At 48.6% G+C, this 27,250-nt stretch overlaps 1 protein-coding gene across 2 annotated transcripts; it reads left to right on the forward strand.

The window, feature by feature from the left end:
- On the forward strand, positions 1-26,168 carry SMYD1 (SET and MYND domain containing 1). 2 transcript variants are annotated; one of them, XM_010144601.1, is made up of 10 exons: positions 1-140; positions 9,932-10,108; positions 10,800-11,013; positions 12,545-12,675; positions 14,729-14,767; positions 17,626-17,818; positions 21,139-21,231; positions 22,425-22,588; positions 24,118-24,286; positions 25,700-26,168. In XM_010144601.1, exons 1-10 carry the CDS (start codon positions 4-6, stop codon positions 25,856-25,858), a joined length of 1,476 nt encoding a protein of 491 aa, XP_010142903.1. In that variant the 5' UTR covers positions 1-3; the 3' UTR covers positions 25,859-26,168. The 2 variants fall into 2 exon arrangements, with proteins under 2 accessions (XP_010142903.1, XP_010142904.1); XM_010144602.1 differs by lacking the exon at positions 14,729-14,767.
- The last annotated feature ends 1,082 nt before the right edge of the window (positions 26,169-27,250 follow it).

Genomic DNA, 27,250 nt, shown 5'->3' on the forward strand with positions numbered 1-27,250 from the left:
GGGATGACCAAAGGGGGAATGGAGTCAGTTGAAGTGTTCACGACTGAAGGCAAAGGCAGGGGCTTGAAAGCCCAGAAGGAATTCTTACCTGGGGATGTCATCTTTGCGGAGCCAGCCTATGCAGCCGTGGTTTTTGATAGGTAAGAGATAAGCATTGGCAAACACAGACCGAAAGTAATATCGATGCAAATTTTCATCTGGCCAGGCGGGTGAAAGTTTGAAGGCATCTGGACAACGTCAGAGAAGGGTGCGAAGGGAAGTCAGAAGCACTTCTGCAAAGACACATTCAGGGCGTGCAGTGGATGTGCCTCCCCGGGCCTGGATCAGTTTTTTTACTTGTAATACGGTGCAGTCTGTTTCCAGGGTGTGCTCTTGCAAGGTGCTCAGTGCCGTCAGCCTTTACCAAATGCGGTGAGAGTTGGGTGCCCTCAGCGCCTCACAAAACCGGACCCGTGTTACGCTCCGGTGAACCACCAGGAGCTGGTGTGATGCAGGTACAGCAATCTCAGACTTTGCTGAAGCCTCTGATGTCTAATGCATGATGAAAGTGGGTGACATGGTGCTCTGGCCACATGTGCCACCTCCCAGCTGTACCCGCAGCTTCATCGCCCGCTGCCTTCAAACGAGAATTCAGTGGGGGTGTGCGAGTGACAGTGTTTCTGTCACAGTGATTGTAGATTTATGGGTAGCCAGGATAAAGTTCCTGCTCTCACTCTCGCATGAGACTGGTTCACACTGACGTAGCCAGAAACTGAATTCTGGTGCAAAGGCGTTTTTCTTTTCTGTTCCTTGTGTCGAGGATGAGTGATGCTCAATCGACCCGCGCTGCCGGTGAGAGGGGTGAGTGCCCACTTCTGCCCTTTGCGGCAGTGGAGGATTCGCCTGAATACCCTGAAAGCTAAAAGATGCAAAGAACCAATTTCTGTGTTAATCTTCCATGGGATGAATCTAGAATCAAGCCTGAGACATTAATGGAATTTGTTCAGCTTGGTATTGCGTTAACTGAGAACAGAATTTGGCTCAAACATTTAAACCGAGGAGCCAGATGTCAGCTGAGGGATCATTCTGGGTTTAGGAAATTTGTGAGCATTCTTCACTGGTGGTGAGTCCTGATGCTGAGTTTTTTTGCCCAAACTGCAGGTGACTTTAGAGAATATTCTGCACTCTAAGTAGGCTGGTGAGTGATTCTGCCTGGCTGGTCTTTCCCTCTTGGAATCGGATTGTCTAACAAAGGCAGGCGCAAGCAGAGCTCATGCTGCTGTTTTAAACCGAGGCATCTTGTAGCTGGAGCTGATTCGTCCTACTGTCTGATCTGGCAATAGCAAAGAATTGGGAATTAAACGGACAGAGCAGGAAATAAGATTTTTTTGTGGTTTTCATTCTCTTTTTCCTCTCCCTTGTACTGTCAGTGGGTGAACATTTATGAGTCTGCAGTAGCAGCACTGACACTTTTTAATTTTTATTTTAATGTCATTGCAAGAGCTCACATTAAATATGGAATTTTTTATTTTAAAATGTTAAGTTCTTGAATTCTTAACCCTGACTTCAATTATAGTAGTTAGTAGTCTCTCCTTGACGTGTCCTTTTCGCTCTTTTACTTTGGTTGACTTGTGTCACTAGCTGGAATCTTGCTGTGATAGGGTGTTTGCTTCGGAAGTGCCTCTGGACAGTGATTTCTCCCCTATGCCATATTAAAATGACTAAGTCTCTTTCAAACCACTGCAAACATTTTGCCTTTTGATTGCTGGTTTAGAGTATTTTTTCTTCTCTGTGAAATGTTGCGAGCATCATGCACAGAGCACAGCTGCCTAAGTTGAAGAGTTACAACCTCACTGTGTTTTCAAATGTCACTTGTGTAACGTGAGATGAGGGGAGAAACTATGACCACGTCACTCTTAGGCTTAGGTTTCTACAGAAAACCTCGGATGGGGAGAGGTGTGCTTCCCTCTCTCCTTCCCTCCCCAGGATGGGTTTGTTTAGCTCCCAGAGGGCGGATCCACACACTGAGCAGCCAGGGGTGAGATAAACACATCCCTTCTCTGTGACCGCAGGGATGAGCCTGGCTTCAGTCATTCTTATCTCGCTGACACTGCTTCATGCTGCTGCGCAGTAACAATGGACTCTTGCCCTCCCATGGCATGTTTCAGCCCAAAGCACTTCGTATTCTACAACTACTTGAAAGAAAGTTGTAGAGAGGTGGAGGTCAGTCTCTTCTCCCATGTGACAAATGACAGGATGAGAGGGAAGGGCCTCAGGTTGTGCCAGGGGAGATCTAGGTTGGATATGAGGAAGAGTTTCTTTATGGAGAGGGGCATTAAGCCTTGGCCCAGGCTGCCCAGGGAGGTGGTGGAGTCCCCATCCCTGGAGGGTTTCACAGCCGTGTGGGTGTGGTGCTGAGGGACATGGTTTAGGGACCCCGGCAGTGCAGGGGGAACGGTTGGACTCGATGATCTTTAAAGTCTCTTCCAAGCAGGTGATTCTGTGATATAAATCAGTGGTGAACTGCGTCCCCCAAATCCCCGAAGCAGGCAGTGCCAGCTCAATGCTTGTGGGTTGGTGCTCAGCAGGGAATATCCCGGGGCTGATATGTAATGGAAACATTCTTCTTTTCTTGTGGAAAGTGCTCTGATGTTCTTCAAACACACGCATGGGGCTTTGGTTTTGAAGGGAGCTTCTCGTGCTATCCAGGGTGTTAAATTGCACATAACCCCCGTTGAACAGATTCCTATCAAAGAAGGGAAACCTGGACCCTTGAAGGACCCACAAGAATGAACCCACGCTAGCCCACAGTGGCTGGTTTTGCCCTGAAAGAACAGCTGTTGCCTCTGCTTGGATGGAGAGTCTGATGAAGCAGCATCTGTTTTCCATCCCCACAAACACACGTGTGGGTCCTAAAATTGGTGTGGAGTCTACACTACTAAAAGAGTCTCACCCTGGACTGGGAAACCTGAAGTCCAGAGTCCATCCTCCTAATTCCTAATTCAGCATCTTTGTCTCTGGCTGGAAGCAGTGTGTATGTGTACCATGGAAATGGGATTCCAATGAGTGATTGGTGGGCTCAGTTTTTCATCTCACCCACCGAATAGGTGACTATTTTCCCCAGAGCTCTGCTTTCTTCGTGTATAAAGGTCACCGTAGAAGCACTGGAGTGCAGACCTGGGCTGTACTTTGCAGCCTTTTGGAGAGCTCAGTACTTTGGGAAGTCTGGTCCCAGGGTGGATGCTAAGCCCTTAAAATCCTGTTGAAACCAACTTCAGTATGGGTGTCCATCACACTGTGGTGGCCACACTGCAGACTTCTGTGTGACTACATGTGGTGTAGTCACATCTCTTTTTCAGATTAGGAGGAGCAGCTCCTCACAGATACAACGCTGTTTTCTTGGTGTGGCTGTCCTACAGGACGGAAAGCAGCCCCTGCACAAAGCTGTCAAGAGGTGGGAAGGCTTACTCTCTGGAAATGGATGAGACCCTTAAAAGCTGATCATCCCGGCTCTTCTGGTGAAGAACTTAGTTATGAAATGAAAAATTTGCATTACCTGCCATAGATGGTTTAACTTCAGGTGCCTAAGTGAGAATCCCTTCCACAGGGCTGTTGCGTAGCAGAAACCTGCATTTTGTACTCCGAAAGACTATCAGCAGAACAAACCCTCTTTGCCCTGACTGTCCAGAGGTCGAGGGAGCCTGATCAGCTGACTTTGGCACCCTGCATACGGTGATCACAGGCGAAAGTGCAGGGACCCTTTGGGCTTAAATAATTTAAAGGCCCTTCTCTATATATTGACATGAGGAGTTGCAGAACTTGGACCTGAGGCTGTCACCCACCTGCACTCCATGAACACCTGTCTTTCTGTAGGAGGCTGACTTTGAGGAGTTGTTGAGAATTGTATTTTGCTAGGAAAAGGAGAAAAGTTTTCTTTGATGGCTCTATAAGCAGCCATCATACTCTGAGCAAATAAGGCCCATCGAGTTAACTGAATCAACCTACAGATTGATGCGATGGCTTGTCCAGTAATATGCCTTGGGATTAATTAAGACACCCAAAACTAAGGTCTGTGGTAAGTGTGTGCATAGAGCTAAGGGCAGGCTTCAGTTGTTGTAGGTGTTTAGCGTCATTTGAGATGCCCCAGGGTGTCTGAGACATCCTCTTGGGACTGACAGGTACAAAAGAGGATTTATGAGAATCAGGCCTCCTCTCAGGCCAGATGGGTGTCCCTGCAGAGCCTAAAATAACACTAAGCTCCAGTGTCCAGGCAAGTGAATCCAGCCCTAAGTGCTCCTTTTGATCAATGGAGAACTATAATGTGCACCGAACACAGACACCTACCTGAGCTGAACAGCTTCCCAGACCCAACGGAGTGAAGGATGGGATCTCTACTTAGATATTGAAGGTACAGATGAGCACAGCTAGCTGTCTAAACCTGCAGACTGCATCCCACCCTGGAAGTCCCTGAAGGTTGCAGAGATCCTGAAGGTCCCTGAAGGCATTGAGGCTGGTGAGAGCTTGTACTCTTCAACCTGGTAATGGTCATCTGAGCAGCAGTTTCTTAGCTGGTGCCGGAGACTTTTAGTCCAGAAGTACCTAAACTCAGAGTGAAGCTAAAGAAGGTTCCTATAGATACCAGCCAGTTCGCAGTTTATTAGGTTTCAAGGCCAGGGTATGACTCACAAGGCTAACCCTGCTCATTGCCGGGTGATTGGACTAGGTGACCTTTAAAGGTCCATTCCAACTCAAACCGTTCTATGATTCTATAACCTTTTGCTTTTCGCAGGGATTACCTGGCGTTGACTCCTGCATCAAGCCTGTTATTTCCACCCGAACTAGAGCAGGCTGCTTAGGGAGTCAGTGAATCCTGATTGAAAGGGAGCGCAGATCTCAGGGTGATCCCCAGTACTTTGCTCTTTGGATAAAGTGCAGACACAGTCTCTGATCTGCCTTTGAATCAGCCTTGCTGTTAGCAGCTGAAATAGCACACAGAAAACGCCAGTGTCAGCCACACTTTACCCTAAAATAGATGAAAAAGGTTGGAAAAGTGCCTTCTGAAGGAATTCTTTGCCTTTGTTGGGGTCATTTTTTTTATTTGCAAAGCCCCTGCGCAGTCCCCATTGGCATTACCTCTCAGTGAAGGTGAGCACTCTGCTTATGTGCTGGTGTTTAATCCTTCCCTCCCTCTTCACCTTCTCTTTGAAGATCCCAGGACTCCTTTCCTCACAGCCACCGTCAGGACGATGCCATTCCCATTGCCCGGGCTCAGCGTACAGTATGCGACCTTCTCCTCTGGCATGTGAGTTGGCTCTCAAGCCTGTCAGAGTTTACATTTCCTATGGCCACGGGGATGCCTGATATATCTCTGTCAACCTTCATCAAGAGAAGGTTTGCTCTTTAACCAGGGCGTTTGAGAGACAGTAGTTAAGGCAAACAGTGTCATGTGGTAGAAAGCCAATATCACCTGAAGATCTGCTTGATGAGTGATCTGCAAATTGCTAAAAACCTGAGATTGTGCAATTTTTCCACTCCTTTTTGGTGTATGAAGCAGGTCCTAAAGCGGTTTCCAAGGGAAATGTGGGGGGCTCTGTAACTGCAGCGAGGCTGGCCTAGGGATATAAGAAATGCCAGATTTTCCCCAACAGTACGACTCTGAAGAGACTGTGGAAGCAAATTCTTTGAGTTGATACCAATAAAAACTGAGAGCTAGTTTGATCATATTCACATGGTTTAAGATTTTCTGATGTTTGGGGGTTTTTTTTTGTTTTTATTATTAGTGTCTCAAAAGCTGAAATAAAACCTGGAGAAAACCTAGCTTTTTGAAAGGAAACCACACCTACACCAGCGCCAAGGAGACTTTGCCCACATCTTAGACTATTCTTACTCTGTCCTCTGTAGGATGTTGAGGAGAGAGATTCCCAGCCAGCCAATAACAAATATGAAGCAGGTGGACTTAGGTGTAAGTTAGGCCATCTGTGTGTATCATCTATGATGTACAGAACAGAATAAACTCATTCAAAATAGTTTGTGAGCTTCTCACCAGGTTCATTAGCTGTTTGGTGAAAACCTCCTCTAATTTCTTTGCGCTGTAGCCATCTCACCCGGCTTTTCCAGCTCAGTGAGTGTGATGCTGTGGGGACTGGGTGGGAAATGGTTGGCAGATGTTTGGGTTATGCATGTCTCAGAGAATGAGGTTAATGTATTTCCTGTGGCAGTGCTCAGCCCTCTATCCTGGCAGCTCCAACAGGTCTTAACTCATCTGAATCCAATCCAAGCAGTCACAAGAGCTGTTTGCTGCTTCTGCTCTCACTGAGAGCTGTGCTTGTGGGAGCCACGGTTTAGCTGATAGAGCACCGCTGTCACCTCACGCATTTGCTGGCTGGCACTTTGAACCGTTGCTTTTGCGACTGTAGCTACGTCCAGGATTAGCGGTAGTTGTGTGTCTCATCTACCTAACATCAGAGCTCATGCCCCCTGCGAGTTCAGCTCAGCTGATGCTTGGATCAGCCAAGGAAACCTGAGGCTCCCAAGAAAGTAACTTAGTGAGTCAGTCAGTGTCACCCAGGACTGTCCTCCAGGTCAGTCCGAAATCCCTGACCTGGCAAAGCTTGGATGGGCTGGAGAAATCACTGTGCAAATGAAGATCCTGCTTTTGGGGAAGGTGAAAAGAAGTGGTTCTCCCTATGGGTGGAAGATGGCAGTGAGAAAACAGCCAGAGATCACCCCAGAGGCCACGGTGTACACAGACGCAGCAAAAAGCACTTGTGTTGTCCTCGTGTTAAAGCAAGGGAAGCTGATCACTGACTCTGTAAGGTTTAAACCTTCAGGGCTCCTGGCTAGGTGCCACACATCTCCCCAGAAGCCTTCAGTGCTGCCTGGCCATGCAGCACCCTGCCCACACGGGCACGGGCAGCTCTCTCCTCAGGGAGAGGAAGCTCCATCCAGGCCCCCTGGAGCCGTTTCAGGTTGTGATAAATACTTCGTAGGCCAGACAGAGGAGTTTTTATAGATGAGTGATTTCCACGGGCTGAGACACTTGGGTTTGTCTTCAGGCCTCACCCTCTGTCCTTGGGGGACCGTAAGGGTTGCAGGGGGGCTGTCAGGGGAGACTGGATGCTGCAAATCTTTTGCATCCTTGGTGTTGTTTGCCTCCAGACAGATGGTATCAGAGACTGTTGTAATGTCCATCCCTGGGACCAAGGAAGAGCCCCACCTTGCCATCGCCATTCAGAGCTTCCCGCTCCGAGTGCCTCTGGGACAGGAGAAGTTTGCACAACTGCCTAGCGGCACCCGGGGCACTTTGGGGCTTGCAGGCTCAGGCAGTGCTCAAGCAATGTTTGTGGAAGGTTTAGGCAGTAGATCTCAAATACGTGTCTCCTGATTTTTTTTCTGCACCAAGAGTGGAGCCCAAGCTCCTGGAGTCCTGGTAATACACATTATCCGTAAATCCACTCTTCTTTTAAGCTGTTTATCCCACAAGGGTTTTGTGAGACATGTAGGTAGGTATTTCTTATACCTACCAGTCACATTACCTATGAGTGACTGTGTCTGCAGCTCCTTCACCTCCTCAGGAGGTCTGGTATAACTTTTTCGTGTCTCCTGAGAAACGAGGCTTCCCCAGGGCTGTCAGTGAGTTCCACCAACTGGGTTTGCTTTGGAAACTCCAGACACCTTATGCAGTAAACAGCAAAATGCAAAGCTGCACCGTGTTCTCCTCCAACCTGCCACTCCTCTTTACGGGGAAACTTCTTCACCTGCCTTTTCTCTGTCTGTCTGCCCCCAAAGCATGCAGGCAGCAGAAAGGAGCCCCATTCCCTGCTGAAGGTGTCTCCCCATACTTCCTGGCACAACGTCACCAGACGGGTTTTATCAGCTCTCTGGCTCTCCTTTGCCTTACAAGGAGTGTAGTCTCTGTGGCACCTCTCTACCCCCCTGACCTGACAGCTGACAGAGCCCAGCCTCGCATTTCTCACCAGCTCCCAGCTCTTTCATTTGTCTTAATGCAGCTGGCTGCATCCCCTTCCCAGACACGTGCTCCCCGCTGCCCCATCCCGGGTGCTTGTGTCTGGCTCCCTTCAGCGCTACTCACTGTCATTTTCCAAACCTCATTTTCACACATGGTTTTGTCAGTTGTGGGTCATCCTGCTTTAAATCAGTGGCCCTCTGCTTTACTTAGTGCCCCTCTTCATGCCACAAGAGCCAAGGCACAGGGTGGACTGTGTCAGCAGCTCCCACAGAACCGCTAGAGGAATGAAAGTGCTTTTTAAATGGACTGTGACAGATACAAATATGCCTACGTGTGTTTATATATACATATATCTGTATAGTGGAGAGGCAGGACGTCTTGGGGCTGGGAGCTCCTGGGCTGTGGGTCTGTTTCCCACCTGTGGCACAGCCTCCTCTTGTCATCATCAATACAGTTTTTGTTTTCTCCCACTATGGGCTGTGTGTGATGCTGATGTTTTCTTGGCAATGAAGCCTCTGTGGTCCGTGAGCTTTTTGCAGTGAGGAGAACCTACTTCCTGGGATCAGCAGTGCCTGAGTGATGGGAATTTAAATATTGCCTGGCTGGAGGCAAAGATAAAGTGGGCAGCTGCCTGGAGAAGCAGACAGCTGGGGACACCAAATCACACAGGGGAAAGCCTTCTCTAGCAGCAAAGTCCCAAAGTTGTTTGGGCAGGAGACCAAAGTGTCTCCCCCTCCTTCCCAGTGAATTAAGTTCATCTTTCCTCTGTGAAGACAGCTGTTTGGTGTTCCCTGTCTGTCCCTGGGCAGCTGAAAATCCATTCGTGCCTCAGGATTTGTGCTTGGGAGCTGTGGAATGGCCAGGCTTCTGCCCTGGTCCCTGAGACTTTCATCAATCCACAGGAAGCATCTTTTTGGAATTACCGGGACCAGGAGAGCCCCAAACCTACCTGGCCTGGGGCTCTGTGCTGCTGTCTCCTGATGATGGATAGCCAGGAGACATGTAGCATGACTGAAGGAGGGAGGAGAAGAAATAAACCACTCTGTGATGAGAAGATCTACCTTGAAGGGGGCAGTTTTCTTGATTTCCTCATGTGATTTTCAAGACAATACCACAACTGCCAAGTGCAGTGCCTCCAGTACAGCTGCACGTTTGGCCCAGTGGCAAAAAGAAGTGACAAGCAAAGCTGGTTTTGAATCCATGGAAACATATCTTAGTGTGAAGCAGCACACAACCATGGTTTTCAATCTATCAGTCTTCTTCATTGCAATACACCTCCGGTCTGCTCCCCAGCAGAGCACTTCTGACGTATGTTTTCATCCCCACAGCCTGCCTGTGCCTAAGGAGAGCTCAGGAGAGCAGTTGGGATGGCTCAGAGCCATGTTCCCATTTGGTCCCTCTCTCCCAATGCTTTCCTAAGTCTCTTGGGTGGGGTGGTGTCCCCCTGACCTGGTTTGTGTGGGGTCCAGGAATAGTGCTTAGGGCAGGGTTCTCTTCAGCCAAATTCAAAGGCTTTGCAGGCAGCTGAAGCTCTCGGGGTGGCTCTTTGCCTTCACATTCTTCTTCGTGCTCTCCTGAGCCAGACTCATTAGGCATCTGCTTTCTGCTAAGCAAGTGTGTGGCTGGTGCTTCAGCACAGGACAGAAAATGGGAACAGTCTGAAAATCCTGTTAACAGCGGCGGTGCTGAGGAAGAGCAGATGAGTGCCGACAAGAGGGCTGAGAGCTGGGGAGTGCTTTATTGCTGTCCTCCTTTAAACAAACTACTTGTCTCTCTGGCTTAGCTAAACAGAAAAGCAACAGCACTGGGCAAGTGCAGAAGGATTAAGTTGGGTGGGATGTTTCTCCATCCTTACAAAAAATTTCAGGGGTGAACACCCTTAGAGGGTGTGGGGAGCCAAGGATGCAAAGCTGGTGGAATCCTTGCTAGGTGGAGCTGGTCCTTCACCAAGTTAGGAGCCAATGAGTCCTTCTGTCCTTCCAGCCTGACACACCTCATCTGTCACACCTGCTTCAAGCGGCAGGAGAGGCTCCACCGCTGCGGCCAGTGCAAGTTTGCCTACTACTGTGACCGGACCTGCCAGAGAGCAGCTTGGCTGAACCACAAAAATGAGTGCTCTGCCATCAAGAGGCATGGCAAGGCACCCGCCGAAAACATCAGGTGAGAGCTGGCCCCCAGGGACTGAGCCAGCAGCCTGGGGACAGTGGGAGGGCAGGGCGTCCCTCTGGGGGGTAGTGAGGAAGAGCCGGGTGGCCTGATTTGGACAGGGTGGAGGTGGGAGACAGTTTGGGAAAGGCCAGGAGCATCCCTGAGCCGAGGGGATGGGGACCTGGAGGGGTCCATGTGGGGTGCAAGGGGGTTGTGATCCTGATTTTTTTTTTTATGTTGGGCCTGAAAAACTCTACTGCAGCTGAGTGTGGTGAAGCAAACCCACCCGTGGCTTAGGAGGTGTGGGAAAGTAGGGAGTAGGTGAGAAAGTGGAAAAGGAAATGGGCTCTTCCCTAATTTGTCTACAGGATACATTGATTTGGATTAACACCCTGGCTCTGCTATAAGAGAATGAGAGGAATCCTCCAGGAACTGAGGGCTGTCATGGAGGGCTGGGGACCTGGGGGTCTGTAGCACTGCTTTAGATGAGAACATAGATGCCAGAGCAAAACCCTGCATCTCCCTTCACCCCTTTAAAAGCCCCTAGGACGATGACCAGCCATCAGCCATCTGATGCTGAGCCTGTCTTGCTCTATCTCGCTGCACACTGTTACTCAACCATGAAATGAATTTGGATGGTCCTTTGGTCCCTCTGCTTGCACTGGGGGATGGTGGTGCTAACCTGTGGCTTTCTCCTGTCCAGGCTGGCTGCCCGTATCATGTGGAAGATCGAGAGGGAAGGCAGTGGGCTATCAGAGGGCTGCCTGGTCTCCATCGATGACCTGCAGAACCATGTGGACAGCTTCAGCGAGGAGGAGAAGAAGGAGCTCCGTGTCGACGTGGAGAGCTTCCTCGAGTTCTGGCCCCCTCAGAGCCAGCAGTTTGGCATGCAGTACATCTCCCACGTGTTTGGAGTGGTACGTCGGAGGGGTGGGAGAGCGGACGGGGGGCTGCTTTTAATGCCAGCTTCCTGGAGAAAGACTCCAACCAGCTTGGGGTGAGGATACCAGAGTTCATCCCTCACTTGCCTTCTCACAAGAGACCAGTGCAGTTGGGACAGCCAAAACCAGCATTTGCTGCAGGCAGTTTGATACTGCCTGTTCCCCATCTGCTTCGCTTCTGCACAAACACTGGGAAACCGAGGCACTGCAAGGGCAAGGTCTGAAAGCTTTAATCTGTCTAACCAGGCAGGCAAGTGGCTCATTCAACTGCAGCTGCTGTGCTGTCATCACAAGTCCCACTGGGCGTCTCCCTGCACTTGGGAGAGCTCAGAAAATATATTCACATATATTTTTTGGTAATTAAACGTAGAACATATTTGAATGTAACAGGAATGTTTTAGTATATGCAGTAATGTCTATCCAAAAGCCAGGTCAGGCTGAGCTGCTCTGCCTCCAGACCCAGCACAAGTCGATATATCCTGGGCTGCACTAAGTCCTCAGCTAGCAGCACTGCCCGAGGGGCCAGGGTGGGCTGAGACGAGCCACTTGCCCCGTTGGCACCTCTTCCTGTGGCTGGTGTGGCGGAGAAGTTGTCTTTGCCCCAGCACAGGGAGGACAGCTGGTGTCCTTTGGTACCCACCCCGCCCCCGCTGGGTGCAGGGAGGCGATGTCCTAGTGACTGGCACAGCTTGCCCCTGCGGAAGTCAGGAAGTACAGATAAAGTACAGAAGCACTTCAGAGAGGTAATAAAACTATTAACAAAATAAAATAATTAGCAGCCAAGTTAATGATTTCCTTTGGTGTATCCTGTTGCATTTTCTCTTTGCAAATCCTCACTTTGTTTCTATTTGCGACTAAAAACTGTTCCGTCCGTGTATGATAATAATGCACTGTATAGAAAAGTATAATAATAATGCATTCTTGGTGTATGAGTATTCATTCTGGGAATGGTTTGGGACTCACAACAAACAGAAGTAATTCTTTTTTATAATCTCTGTGGGCCACCCAGCAAACATGACCAAGCTGAATGCAGCTCTCAAGGTTAATTCCTCGCTGGTACCTGTTTTAATAAGTGTGAACTTTGCCTTCTGCCTATGCTCTGCTTGAATTTCCTCAAATTCATTTTCCTGTGACCTTTTTCAGAATTATTTGCAGGAAGCAAATGTGAGGAAACCAATGTGTGTTGAAACCAAATTCCTCTCAGACATCTCAAGTGAATATGACCAGCAAATACCTTCCAGCATTTACTCAGCTCTGCTCTGGGCTGGTCCTTTTGCAGGAGTCCTGCATTGCTTTTCCTCTCAAGTTTTATCCCAACTAAAGATGTTGTTCCCACAACTACCTTCTGCAGTGATGTCGTAGGCGTTCCTTTCTCCTTCAAGCCTGGAGATGGGATGCTGGAGGTGCACCTCTTCTAAAGCACCCGCAGGAACTGAGAAACCCTGAACGTAGCTGAGTTCAGCTTTTTCTCCTTTAATGCTTCTTCCTGCCTATGTTTTGGGACTAGATCAACTGCAACGGCTTTACCCTCAGTGACCAAAGAGGACTGCAGGCTGTTGGTGTGGGAATCTTCCCCAACCTCTGCCAGGCCAACCATGACTGCTGGCCCAACTGTACCGTCATCTTCAACAATGGCAAGTGAGTGGATTTCTTTCGCGGGCGCAGCGGGGATGCATCCTGTTGGGCGACTCAGCAGACTCTGCTAACCCCACAGTGTCAGATCCACGCCCCAGAAACATCTATTCATTCTTGTTTCCTTCTCTAGTGCAGGAAAAAAAAATCAGGAATTTCATTCTAAAGAGGAACTGTTTTTTTTCTCATTATTGTTATTTTAAAAATGATGGCTGGTGTGCTAGACAAATACACAAGACGTGACCCCAAATCCAGTGAAACAGCAAAGAATTTTCCCCTGGTTTCTGTAAGTTTTGAAAGCAGAGAGATCAAGTAGATAGAGTACTAGATAATCTCTTATATTGAAGCTTCATACATAAATAGTTAAGGAACAATCACAGAATCACAGAATGGTGGGGGTTGGAGATCGTCCAGTCCAGCCTCCTTGCTAGGTTGGACAGGGTCACATTCAGGTGGATTTTGAATCTCTCCGGAGTAGGAGACTCCACGACCTCTCTGGGCAGCCTGTTCCAGTGCTCTGTCACCCTCAAAGTAAAGAAACAATTACAGTTAATAAATTCTTAAAGATTATACGGAGTCCACAGTCCAGGATGTTTTCATAACTTGAGCTTGCAATCAGCTGTGGATCATGATCTGCTGATGCCTTTATAACCATTCCTGCCACAGCCTCGTCCCTGGGGCAGTGCGCCCTCTCTGTGAATCACTGATTAACTCTTTAGCGATAGGACCTTAGTGACAGTCGTGACTGTCATCTGCAAACCCAGTGCAGGATGCCCTAAGCTGCTGGGGTTCCCATTCCCACCCAAGTCCTGTAAGAAAACTTCTGTGGGACATGTGAAATGGAAGAGGTTAAGTGGGAAATGCAGGCACTTTTCAACAGAGCTGGCAGTGGAGGCTGCTGCCGGCAGTGCTGGGAGCAGCCCGTGGGAGGGATGCTCTGCTCTTCCCAGCCTCCAGGCCCTAACAGGTATGAACTGCTGCTGATCCAGCAGGTCGCATGGTGTGCAAGACACTAACTGGGGGAAAGTACTTGCCAAAAGCGGCACAGCCACGCTATTTCATCCAGATTTTCCACTAAGATTTTAGAAAATTGTGTGTTAACCAAAGTTTAGTGCTATAAGTTAACCACCCAGCCTCCCCTTTTTAACTAACACATTGCTTGTGCACTCGTTATCGCTGCTGGTTCTGCTTGCTAAAACTATACCAGCATTTATCAAGCAGCTGGTAAACAAGCAAAGAGAAGAGAAAACAAAACTCCATTAGTATGATTACGTTGGCGGCAAATAGGATCTGATCCAAAGTCAGATTGGAGTCTGTGCTCTGACATCCAATTGCCCTGGGTCAGATCTGTAGTGGGACGATGGAGAGCTTCTCCAGCCAGCCTGGGAAGTGGGGGAGGTAACCAGCAGTGATAGCAGCCCTGAAGCCTGAGTTTCCAGGCGATAAGTTGAGGAATGGCATTGTGTTTGCCTGGCAGCTTGTCCAATCTCCCACACATACCCATTTATCCATGGATTTTAAACTTGACCATCTGGTTATTGGCCAGGTAAATTCTGAAGGTTACTTGTCTTCCTGTGGAAACCTGATGATAAGCCCCTGTGGCAGGAACTGAGCTCAGGACACAGCACTGGGACTTGAGGACCCACTAAACTCACACAGAGCACAGTCTTTGTTGCTGGTATCCCAGTCTGATTTCCATTTCAAACCCTATTTTTGAGAGCATGTTACTGATTTCAGCAGAGACATTTCTGTGCGGGACAACTAGCGCCCTTGTGTCTGCCACATGTCAGAAGCGGGTTTTGCTAACCCCTCAAGCACTCCTAAAATCACAGTGCTGGGACAGTTCTGTGCCAAATCCTCCTCGGCCCAGTGATGGGCTATTTGGTTATGGGAGCGGCATAGCAGAAGCAAAGCTCTCATACAGTGACACATGAGCCAGGCACAGGGACCCCCCTGGTCTCCCATCAGTTCAATGTCCTGATGCCCTACGTCGTGTACCCATTTTTTTTCTGTTGTACTTGTACCTGTGTAAACTGCAGATGTTTGTTTTGTCTTTCAGTCATGAGGCTGTAAGATCAATGTTCCACACACAGATGAGGTGGGTCGGTCTTGAAAGCATCATCCTCTCCCCTTGCTCTGTACCCCTCATGTGTTTAAGGGAAAAGCTGCAAACAGCTGAAGGGGTTCCCTTTGTTTCACCTTCCCCATTTTCTGAACTTCTACTCCTCCCCCATGTAAAACCCCACTAAACCCAAACCTCACTTAATTCTGCATTTTGTAGTAAATTAAAACCATAGTGGTAATAATGTGACTGTCTCCTCCACTTCCCTCTCTGCCTTCCCACCCTCTCCCTTGGCTTCCTCCCTATCAGTATTTCCCCTCTCCATTTCTCATTTCTCCTCCCCTGACTACGGCAAGAGCATGAAAGTCAGAACAAGGTCTCGCTAATCTTGTACAGCCCAAAATAAAACCTTGTGTTACTGACATACTAAATAGAACACGTCTCCTCTGCAACAAACGGTGCCTGTTGAATGCGTTGCCTACAGTAGTAGTACTGTGAGATGTAGGTTTCATCCTTTTCTATCATAGTACCTGATTAATGTTTTACCTCTTAATGATGCTGCTGTCACCTGGTCCAAATTAAAGAAATCACAAAAATACATGCAAAGAAAGAGAAAAGTTCTCTGCCTAGCTCACCGCACTGGGTGTATTAGCGTCAGTCCTGTTAAAGGGACGCTGTTGTCTTCAATTTCGAGCAAACACACAATTTCCTCAGGTAAGACGTGAAATACTTTTGAAGTGCTCTTCTTCACCATTGGCACTTACTCCATGCATTGTAGGCAGGACCATAAAAAGGGGCAACTGAGTTTCACTCCTGATTAGAGTTGTTGTTTTGGGGCGATTTGAGTTTTATGCTATTGGGGACTTGCTGTGTCCATGCGTGGGTCTTTTGGGGTCCTTGGGGCTTGGAGCAGACACTGGGGAAAGACCACGGGACAAGCTTGGTGGGGTGCTCTTGGCTGACAGTGTTTCTTTAACTACGGCATCTAAAATATGCCTTGAGATTCCAGGCTTGTCCCAAACGCCATTGATCCCCTCCACACAAGGCATGGCTGCTTAAAATATTCCTACAGTGCTTGGGCTATCAGGGGCATCATAAGATTCAGAGGCTTGATTTTGCTTCTCTGGTTGCATGACTAACGAGGATCCCATTCAGTGTGAGCAGGAGTGTTTATAGGTGTAAACCTTTCTGATGGGATTGCTTTTCTCCTTGGACTTCCTCCTGGAGCAGCGGGTTGCACCTTTCATGAGCTGGCATTTACCTGTGGTTGTGACATAACTAATAGCTGCCCTTCATGGTGATGGCATGTTTAGTGATAAATTTTGTATGAAATATGCTGTTGATATGATCTGACAGCCAGAGAAGGTCAAGACCAGCCTCAGAGAGTAGTTTTTACAGCAGCTTTGTCACAGCTGAAAGGCTCAGAGCTATGCCCTTGGTGTTGAGAATTTGTAACAGTAATTACAATCTCTTTGCAGAGATATGATCACACAGAAAAAGTCAGGTCCTACTCAAAAGACTTATTTTTAATGCACCTGGTGAAACCTTTGGGTCCTATGCCACCTCTGTCTTTGTTGAGACCTGCACTGGGTCCCATCTAAAGCCCCCGTGCTCAGGTGTGAGCCAGCAGGTCCCCCCCACGTCCATCCGGTAGCAGGGGTGTACATCTAACGTCCCATTGAGCTCGGCAGGAGGATGATCAAGGCACGCTGCCCACAGCGAGGGAGTCCCGGGACTGATGTTACCACACAGTAGCGTGACGGTAGGGTGAGAGCTCAGACCACAGGACTGGCCTCATATTGATAACTCGTAAGTAATCCTACCTGCAAAAATGTGTTTAACCAGCTGGCTGGTCTGAGCGGAGAGCCCAAGGTCACTGGTCTCAAGTGCAGTGAATTATTTCTAACCATGGGTAGAGTCACTGGTAGATGGGGGAGCAGATAGATACAGAAGCACCACCTTGCAATTGGTATTTGATGGAGCTTTGTCTCAGTCTGGCCAAATTATTCAGCCACTTGTGCCTGTCCAGTCCTCCTGACTGAGAGACGGCCCAGGGTAACTGGGAGATTAAGCACGTAGATTGAAACAGCAAGGGAATAGTTTTAAGTGTTCGTGTTATTTAAGAGATTTTGCAGGGAAAGACATGAGAGAAAGGCCGGTACAAAGACGCGGCTTTCCCAAAGCCTGGCATTAAGGATCTGCTGTGGATTTTGGTTCAGTCACAGAGGCTGGTGCTTCCCTTGTGTTTAATGTTAGTATCAGATCAAACGGGCTGTGTAAAGATAGACCGTTTCCAGAGAACTGTTTCTAAGCCTTTGAGTAGAGAGGCATGAACAAGGTGAGGACACCTCTTACCCAGCAGCCAGCGGGAACGTGTCTTAACTTGTCAAAGGGAAAATGATACCGAAAGCAGCACAGCTGGGGATCCGGGAGTCTAGCCAGGGGTGGGTGGGTAGCATGCAAAGCGGTACTTAAGAAAAGACCCAAAGTCCAAACTCACCATTTTGCAAGGCTTGTGGGGCATTTTTGATCTCAGGGGTTTCCTCTGGAGAGCTTTCCTGCCACATAGTAAAAGTTTACATCTAGGTGCAGCCCCCACCTGGATGAAGTGATGGTGCTGTAATCGGTTTACAGCTCCAACCCTTACCTATCCCTGCCAGGGGACTTGCAGAGTGGCGGGAGAAACTGGTGTGGCTCTTTTTACCCTGTACTCAGTGAACCAGGCTGCTGTCCACCTCTGCACTGCCTCCCTGGAGAGCTAAAGCAGTCACTTAGGGCAAGGGCTCACCTCTGCAAGGCAGGGGCAGGTCACCAGGTTGTCCCTGACAGCTCTGTGGTTGCACCTTTGCTTTGGCTGCTTCTCCAAGTCCACATCTCCTCTCTTTTGCACCCAGGATCGAGCTGCGGGCGCTGAGCAAGATTTCTCCAGGGGACGAGCTGACTGTTGCCTACGTGGATTTCCTCAACGTGAGCGAGGAGCGGCGGAAGCAGCTGAAGCAGCAGTATTACTTTGACTGCACCTGCGAGCACTGCAAGAAACAGATCAAGGACAACCTGATGCTGGCGGTGAAGGAGGGGGAAAGCAAGGTATGGTTTGTCCTGCTGTGTCCAAACCCAGAGGTGGCTGCCTCTCCTCCACCAAGGCATCTGTGTGTCTTTGTGGCCACGGTTCCTCAGCCCGGGGACACTCTCAATAGGGACAAAGTCAGATTTTGGAGGAAGCCCGATTAGTGCTGATGTAAGAAATGAGAACAGAGCTGAACCTTGATTGGGCACACCACCAGTTCAAGCCACCGTGCAAGGCAGGTCCAATCCCTATTATGCAACATAAGTGCAGTTTTTAATTTTAAAAAGCCCACAGAAGTTGCCTTTAATTCTAATCTAAAAGTCCATCAGCAAGCAGAAAGCTAAAATATTGGAGAATAAAATCTAGAGCGGAGAAAAATGCTGGTATTTAGATTGTGGGTTCTTTTGAGGAACTGGATGGAAATCGAAGTTTTGAACAGCAGAAAGGAATATGTGCTGTGGGTGATTTGTGGTGACAGGACTAACCAGCACTGCTGAAGCTGTTGGTTTGTAGAACGTGTATCATCACACTGGTTCCAGGGAGGTGGGAAGCCTGAACACCCAATCCCTCCTTGCAAAGGCCTGTCATGGGGAGTTTGGACCATTGCTTGACATTTGTGCATGGTTGCTGGGGGCGGACTGGCCGTGAAGAATTAACATGTTTGACTGTTCATTTTTAATTAATCTGTATTTTCCTTGGAGGTCGCACAAGTCATCGAGTGGAGGGTGTAAGGCTGCGTCTTGCTGTCGGCAGTGGGTTGTGTTGCTTCACCAACAGCTCCAGTTTATGAGCAATACTGGTAGCTCTAAGAGTTTCTTTTTAGTTCCTCTGCCCAAGAATATAATTGCACATATTTTTTAATCCTCTGTGGCAGTGTTAGCTTAGGGGGTTTCTACTCCTGCAAGCTTTACAAAGCAAGTAAGGGAAGGCAGGACAATTGAATGTATTATCAAGTCATTGATCTGCACTATTGAGCAGTCACATAATGAGTAAGACAGTACAACTCAGGTGCTGACGTGGGGTAGAACCAAACAGCAAAGGCAGGATGAGGAACTGTGATCTCAGACCAGTACTGCCACCAGGAGAGGCCTGACAAGCTGCACCTTCCTGGGAAGGAGTGCAGAATCCTCAGCCTCCAGCTCAGCTGCTACCAGAAAGCCAAGGCCAGTGGTATGACTCTTCTTCCATAGATGTGGCAGCCAGGAAAGGCTGGGTGTTGCAGAGTGTTAGTCTTTCCTTGAGAAAGGATTGGAGAAACGGGATTAAACTAACATCAGGTTGCTTCCATGGGAGACAGGACAAGGGACCAGAGGAGCCCCTTTGCTTTCTGGGTCAAGTTCTCCTCTAGTGCAAAAGAACCTGCTATAGAATCCCATTAGTTAATTATCAAGGTTCATCTCAAAGCTAGTCCTGACTACTGAAACTCCCCACTTCTAATGTAAAGCTGTCCCAGAGTTTAGTCCTCTGATGCAGAAGCATTTTTAGCTGACTTTCTTTAGAAGTATTTTTGAATACTTCCTCCAGTGGACAGCATAAGAAAACCTCAGCTCTCATTCAACACCTGCTACCAACCCTTGACCGAGCAGTCAGATGCACCATCCTCTTTTTGTGAAAATTTTTGGAGCTCTGCAGCTTGCAGCAGCAAGACATGAACTTTTGGGTGATTGTCCTCCAGCATCTGAAGTGCTTGTACAGAAAAAGCATGTAACTATGCAAGGCTATTAAAAATAACCTCCACCCACAGACAATAAGAATCCAGCCTGACCTCACCCGCAGAGCTCAGCCGCTCGCCGCTGGCTGTATCGCATTTTCTGAATTCAGGCTTGCTTGCCTGAGAGCAGCAACGCTCTCAGCTGCGTGGAAAAAGAGCTATGAATACATGGAAGATTGACAGTTTCCATCCTCAACAGCCGCTCTGACCTCCAGTCCTTCACCCATCCCAAATAGAGGCAAAGTTCCCATTGTTTATAATGGCAACTGTCTGAGGGGTCTACTAAGTGCGAGAGGGGAGTTTTGTCAGACAAAGCCGCTGTGGAACGGCTGTTTAAAGCGCCTATTCTGGGAGTCTTCACTCAGACAGCATAGCGATGTGATTTGTGCTGAGGTTAACATTGACTTTGAATGTGCTCTGCGCACCAGGACACCCTCTGCGCTGCTCAAACGGCTGCCAAAAGGTGATTAGCTGTGATAGCTTTGGTCTAATTATATAGAATAGTAAATGATAACACATACATATGCATCCATAAATAGATGGGGGGTACATGGCTTGGAAAAGCTACTGGTTTTCCTTCTATACTAAACTTTCAAGAGCTGAATTTCAGAGATTCCTCAAAAATCTGGTTGAAGAGAAGTGGGCAAAGACCAGGGGCAGTCCTCTGGTCCTTTGTTGCAGTGTTGGGTCTCTGCTTTGGATCTGCGTGCAGAGGTCCCTCCTGGCTGCTGGGCACATGCCTGTGCTCTCACTCACTTGTGCGTCTCCAGACCAGGCTTTTCCTGCTGGCCTCTGGAGTCACTTGATTGTGGGCTGGTATCAGACTTCCCATTTATGAAAAGGAAGGTCACGACAGCTGGAATAGTTTGACAATGCAAATTTGAAAGGCTCAGAGAAGTGGAAGATGAATTTCAGCTCAAACCAGGAAGTTCTAGCTCAAACCGGGACAAATGGTGGTGGATATCATAATGTTCTGTTTCAGCATTAAATGAAGGAAGAGGAGGCAGCTAATTATGAGCTGGTTCGTGTTTTGTCAGGCATGCTGAGATGTGCATTACATCTTCAAATACATGGTGAAATCCAAACTTCTCTGAGGTGTGCAGGGTGAGCATTTCTCAGAGTGGATGAATTTTATTGATCTTTCCTATCCTTATTCCACCCATCTCTCATTCAAGAGCCTCATTTGTCTCAAGCAGCTGCACTAGGAGCACCTGATGCACACCAACTGGTGGCTTTCACAGCCCCTTTGGTGTCCTGTGAGACCTCCCTGTTGCAGGGTCAATTCTGTCCCTTTTCCAGAGGAGAGAAGTGGGAGAAAGAGTTGAGGAACCCAGTTACGTGTGTCAGGTGTACGTGGCTGCCACACTAATGAGCAATGCCCTTGCTGTCAAGGAAGGAGGAGCGTCACCTCTCGGCTTGGTAGCGGGACCGTTTCAGCCCGGTCTGGGGCAGGTCTGAGAGGCATGCTGTGACGTACAGCCAGTGGCAGAAAGGCAGTGGGTTGTGCAGGAAGCATCCTGCTGAGCTGATCTGGGTTTCCAGACCGCGGAACCAGCATCCCTTCAACCAGAGTATTTTGGCATGTGTCAGGCAGTGCATTTTCTCACTGTTTTTTCCTAACATCTCCAGCCCTCTGCAGAGACAGTGAAGGAGGTCATCCAGTTCTCCAAGGACACGCTGGAGAAGATCAGCAAGGCCCGCATGGAGGGACTTTACCACGAAGTAAGTCCTGGTACTTCTGCTCTCTTGCTGTACACACACTGCCAGGGGAAGCAGGTCTTGCCCTTCCCTGCGTCAGTGATGCAAGGATGAAATGAACCCCCGTTGCTGTAACCTGAACATCCCCATGTGCTTCCTGCCCTCTTGGCAGCTCAAATTGCAAAAGCTGAGACTGGTTTGTGACCTTTGTAAAGCATGACTGTGACTGAGACAACATCTCAGACCACTTTCTTTCGTAGTGATGATACAAGGTGATTCTCCTGACTTTCAGCACCTTCAACTGTCACAAGTGTTGAACCAAGGGCCTCCTGGGTGAAAACCATGAGTTACAGGGCAAGAGTAATGAGTCAGCTCTGCCAGGTAGCCTCATGACAAGGAGGACAGTGGGTTTGGGAGAGGGACAGGATAGTCTGGAGACTTGCCACGTCAAGCTGTGGGCTATGCGTGCCTGTGTTGATCTCCTCTTCACCTCCTGGTTCCTGCATGTTGTCCATTTGTTGGGTGCTGAGGATGGTGTGTGGTGTAGGAGACAGACCCATGTCCCACCTGGAGCACAGGCCACACAGGCAAAGGGTGAGGGAACTCATGTCACTTCTTCCTTTCCCGCTCATTTTCTGTCCCAGGAAATATTTAATGGTTCTCATCAGTGTTAACGGCTTCAGGAAGACAATCCAGGTTGAACAACAGCTTCCAGGTTCGAACTCACTTCGGGAAAAGGCTGAAGCCCTCCAGAGCAGAAATCTGGACATTGGGTCCAGGTGCAGATATGGCACAGCTGAGCAGACAGGCATGGGGCAATGCAGCGCCACGTCTCCAGCCCCATGGAGTCATTAAGAGCATACCTTCCATCAGGTGCTTGTAAGAAGTTGGGTGGATGTCACTGAGGTGTAAGAGTCCTTGGTATCTGGCAAAACTCAACCTCCTGGGGTCTTTCTTCCCCTGAACAGCAGATACCACCTTTTCCTTAGTGGTTTTATGAGTGTAACCCTGTGAGAGGAAGCTTTGAGCACCAATCATTTGGGTAGGCTGTTGTTTGTTGACAAATCAAAGCATATCCTGTCTTCCCCAACCTTCACAGGGGCTGGCTTGGCCTCTAGGGCTGGTATGGACCATACATCCCACAGGGCTTCGCTGAGGCGGCTTCGGGGCCGAAGGTGCTCTGACTTGCCCTTCCTCTTCCTGCTTCCTCCGGGCAGGTTGTGAAGCTGTGCCGCGAGTGCCTGAAGAAACAGGAGCCTGTGTTGGGGGACACGAACATCTACTTCCTGAGGATCCTCAGCATTGCCTCCGAGGTGCTCTCCTACCTCCAGATGTTTGAGGAAGCAGCTGACTACGCCAAGAAGATGGTGGACGGCTACCTGTATGTCTGTGCCCTGTTTTTGACACTCTCTGGTTATGCAGTGTTAGGCAGTGTGTTACAAGAACGATTTTCTCAGTCTGCTCCCATCAGGGCAGTGGTGCTGGCATTCAGAGCGGCACTGGTTGTATCACCAGATGGAGAGGGATCCCGTCTTAAATGGACCAGAGCTCCCGCTCACCTTGTTTTACTGTAATGGGAAATGGTGTGGGCACATCTTTCATTAGCCTTTTCAACTTGTCTGAGGAGCACCTCGGGGCTGACCTGGTAGCAAGACACGGAGCCTGGGTGCAGGACAGAGAGGCTGCCACTGCAGGAGATGGTCTGTTGCCCTGCACTTTGCCTCCTGCTCTGCAGAAGTTCCGGAGAAAGGATAAACCATGTCAGGTGGCCGTCACTTAAGATATCCCTTCACTCTTGAGTAACACACGGATTTTTGTCTTGTGTAATTAGTATACACAAGCCCTGTGGTAAAAGCTCAGGGAGAATAAGTAAATTCAGGCTCAGTTCACAGATCCAGAACAAACCTCATCGTAAAAATGATGTAAAAAAAAACTGTGTCAGGTTTTACTACGGGGCTGATGAGCATTAAATAACAAAAAGTAAAAACAAAACACCTAAAAAGTAATGGAAGCTGGAGAGAGAGAGAAAAGCCCATCTCGTTATCTCATCACCCTCCTGTGGAGAGCATCTCATACCCTTTACTTGTCCTTTTGGTCAGTTCTACCCCAAAAGGCCTGTGATATTTTGTTCTTTTTCAGAGGGGTGACAGAGTCACCTTCCCTGCTTGAGGGCCTGACAAACCATTTCACATCCCTGCCCCGGCACTGAGCTAATTGAATGACACAGAGGAAATCATTTCCCCACCCTGTGCCTGAGTTTTTCAGTCCCGAGTGAGGACTGCAGTAATTTCCTTCCTTGCTTTGGCCAATTCCATATGCCAAATAAGCCCTTGAAGGCAGGATTTCAGGTAATTCCAAGCAACTTCTGACTATCCTCTGAAGCTGGATATAGAAGCCGGGTTTCATTTTTCCCACCTTGGGTACTGGCCGTAGGAGAGTGATCTGACAGTCTCCGGAGACAGTGATGCATCTCCAGGGGGGCTGGAGTTCCTGGAACCACCTCTTTCCTCTCCCACCTCAAGAAGCTGCTCGTTGGTGCATTCTCAATTTAGGCGCTGCATGAAGTGTCTGAGGCTCAGTTATGTCTGGGCTGTAGGGTCAGATCTGGGTTTTGTTTGTGCCAAAAATCCCTGGAATGGCAGAGCTTGGCATTCTCCAGCCCAGGTGTCCAACTTTCCCTGTTTACAGGTTGTTCATCCTCTCTCACAACAACTCATGTCCTCATATCTTGTGTCCTCGGGTCACTCATCCCTGCCCCTTTCTAAGCAGAGCTGCCCATTGCAGTGGTGCCAAATGCAATAAGCTCTTCACCCGAGTAAACAGTTTGCTCTTTGTCAAACATCGTGTCACAGACAGATGTTTGGGAACCCAGATCTTTTCTGAACTAAAAGGACTCAACGTCTTTTCCAGGAAAATATACCATCCCAACAACGCGCAGCTGGGGATGGCCGTGATGCGGGCTGGAGTGACTCACTGGCACGCTGGTCTCATTGAGGCCGGGCATGGCTTGATCTGTAAAGCCTATGCCATCCTCCTGGTAACCCACGGACCTTCCCACCCGATTACCAAAGACCTGGAGGTAGGTGTTGTCTCCTGTGTTGTCTCTGCTGCCTGTCTGGACAGAATTACATCCAAGCTGTAGAAACAACCCATCCTTAAGAGCTGAGAGATGTATCAGCTATTGACTGCATCTTCCTAGTGCTGTGGTTTTCTCTGGATTGTCACAGTCTGCTGGGAAATGCCTGTCTCTTCCCTGAAAAATAACTTCTATCCTGCACAAGGACCTACATTAAAATTGGCTGCTGAGCCCTTGAATCATCTTTGAAACTCAAGGACAAAGCCTCCTATTCTTCAGTTCGGAGCCTGATTTCACTGCTCTCGGATAGATGCTGCTCCAAACTGACTCTATCACATTACTTATGGTGGATGTTCCCAGTTCACCAACTGATTAGCAGTGTCCATTCCGCTTTGTTTTCTGCTCCCGAGTCCTCCTAAGCCCCAGTATATTTTTTCCTCAGATGACTGATAGGTGTATTTCCTGGCTTAGGGTCAAGAGCTGCAGATCTCGGCTCGGATATGATGAACTATTTACAACTGCAGCTGGGAATCTATAATTTCTTTAGCCTTTAACTCACCTGCTGTGAAATGTTGGCTTTACAGTGTTCCTCTTTATTAGCCAAAAAAACCCACACGACACCAGACGAAATCTTTTGTTGATGACTCAGTACCTGTTACAGCGAAGCTATAACCTTTATTAGTGCAGTTTTATGTCATCAGAAAAACGAGTATCTCATACCTAAAGCCAACCAGTCTCTTGACTTTTTCTGTACATATAGCAGAGGGCGAGACCCCAGCACTTCCATTTCTGTATTTCCCTTCCCACTTTAGGAGGAAAATAGTGGATATATGGCATGTGCTTATCTCTCTGCTCCTAAATCAAAGGTTGAACAAACTCACAGACAGGTGTAAAAAGATTCCCTACAATTCCTTCTGAGCCTGCGCTATTATGCGGCACTAGGAATGACTATGCTCATGGTGAATCCTGGGATGCAGGGAGTGCAACTGTGAGGTGGTCAAAGAGAGGCTGAGCATCCCTCCCCTCCTCCCCTGCCCCCTAATACATGAGGTGACCCCCACCCCGATGGGTCACACCAAGGGCCAGGCCCAGGTTGGGGATGGGAAGCTTACTTGCGCCCTGGCTCTGCACAGCATCACCTCTAGGTTCTGCCTCAGGTTTGGGAGTGTGGAAGAGCTGGGTGCAGGAGGCGCTGATGGCTTCTCCACCTTCCCAGGACACTGGTTTGAGAAAGTAACCGGATGTCTGAGTCCAGCCAGCTTTGGTCCTGCTGGTGGGACACCCAGAGCAAGGTGCCTCAGCCATTACATGGCCGAGGACATCACTGAAGGACAGTCCCCGTTTTTAGGCAGTGTATTATTCACTAGTTTTGAGATTCCCTGCGTGACAGGTTTTGTAACCCGCTTTGTCCCTCAGGTCATGCGTGTCCAGACGGAGATGGAGCTGCGCATGTTCCAGCAGAATGAGTTCATGTATTACAAGATGAGGGAAGCTGCCCTCAAAAACCAAAAGATTCAAGTCATGCCTGAACCCAGCAATGAGACCTCACCAAGCCTCTTTCACAAGAAGGAATAAACCCCGAGCTTGACACAGATCCATGCCTGTGCGATAACATCCCCTGTGGCACCTCCAAGCACTGGGAACATGATATAGGGATGTGATATATCCATAAGGATTGTTTCCAGTGGCATCAGTCTGAGAGCAAGGACCTGTTTGGGGAGAGTCCTGAAAAATCTTCAGAGGGCTCAAAGCGGAACAGATCCTGGCAGAAACAACATTCTTTTTCTACCACTAGCATTAAAAATTAAAGCAAAAAACCCTGTTATAAAATTATTTACATTCTTACTGGAAGCCAGTTCTGATCCTGAAGTCCTCAGTTAAATTTTGTCTGCTTCCTAAATGGTTTATTCCCCCATCACTTTCTTGTGATGACAGAATTTCTTTCCAGTGATGTCCATGGGTGGCTGACCAAGGGACAGTAGAAGCATGAAGCTGGTTCCAAAAAGTGTCATGTGGGTCCATGGGCATTGAGTGCACACTGAGTAAGACCCACGGATGGTGTTCTGCATAAAGTGGTGTTTTTCTGACAAAAAACTGCTGAAAAACTGTTCTACAGCTGACACGGGTGCTACATCAAACTGTGGGTGCTTTGCAAGCCAGACTAAGTGGACTTCCTACCTCAGGATAAATTAATTAGGGTAAATTAAGTCCCTGTAGTTAGAAATCAGAAAATACCTGCGGTGATGGCAGCAGATGGACGTGGGGGGAGCCTGCGCCAGAGCCGGTTGCACTGGTGTGGTGCACTGATGTGTGGCCTGCTCTCACTGAACAGGCAGTTTCCAGGGAGCGGGATCCACCTCTGCTCACCTTCAGGGTGAGCTGGGGGCTCTGACACCTTGCAGCTGAGACAGGTTCTTAATCAGTTTGGCACTGAGCAAAAAAGGGATTGCCCAGGGGTCAGCTGCCAGTGGGCAGCCAGTGTTGCCAAGGACAAGTCTAAAGGCAGTGGTTGGATTGCTAGATAAAAAAAAGGTTTTTGCAGTCTGCCCATCTGTCTCAAAATCCATCTGGTTTGCTCCAGACCTTCAGTGGAAGCCAAGAGATGAAAAGGGATGATTTGTTCAAGAATCCCCTATCTGCTCTTCAGCAGAACAGCAAGAAAACAAACCCAAGGCTTCTCCCCTTTGACATTTCTCAGTGATTTTGCTGATGTTTCTCCAGATATGAATTCACTGGAGACCAACATCTACTTTTTAGGCATTGTTGAGCTAAGCCTTTCCATTTTGTCTGTGCCCACCAGATACCCAGCATGACAATCCATATCGGTTCAGTTCTCAGGGGACCTGTTACACAGAACCTTCCCTGAGGTGAGAGGAGTCATGGGAGAGATGCAGGTGAGAACAAATTGGTCCTTTAGTGGCATGTGTTGCTATTGCTGAAGGATCTGGGGAAGCACTGGTGGTGTTT

Source organism: Buceros rhinoceros, unplaced genomic scaffold, assembly GCF_000710305.1.
Source record: "Buceros rhinoceros silvestris isolate BGI_N320 unplaced genomic scaffold, ASM71030v1 scaffold14691, whole genome shotgun sequence".
Classification (NCBI taxonomy): Eukaryota; Metazoa; Chordata; class Aves; order Bucerotiformes; family Bucerotidae; genus Buceros; species Buceros rhinoceros.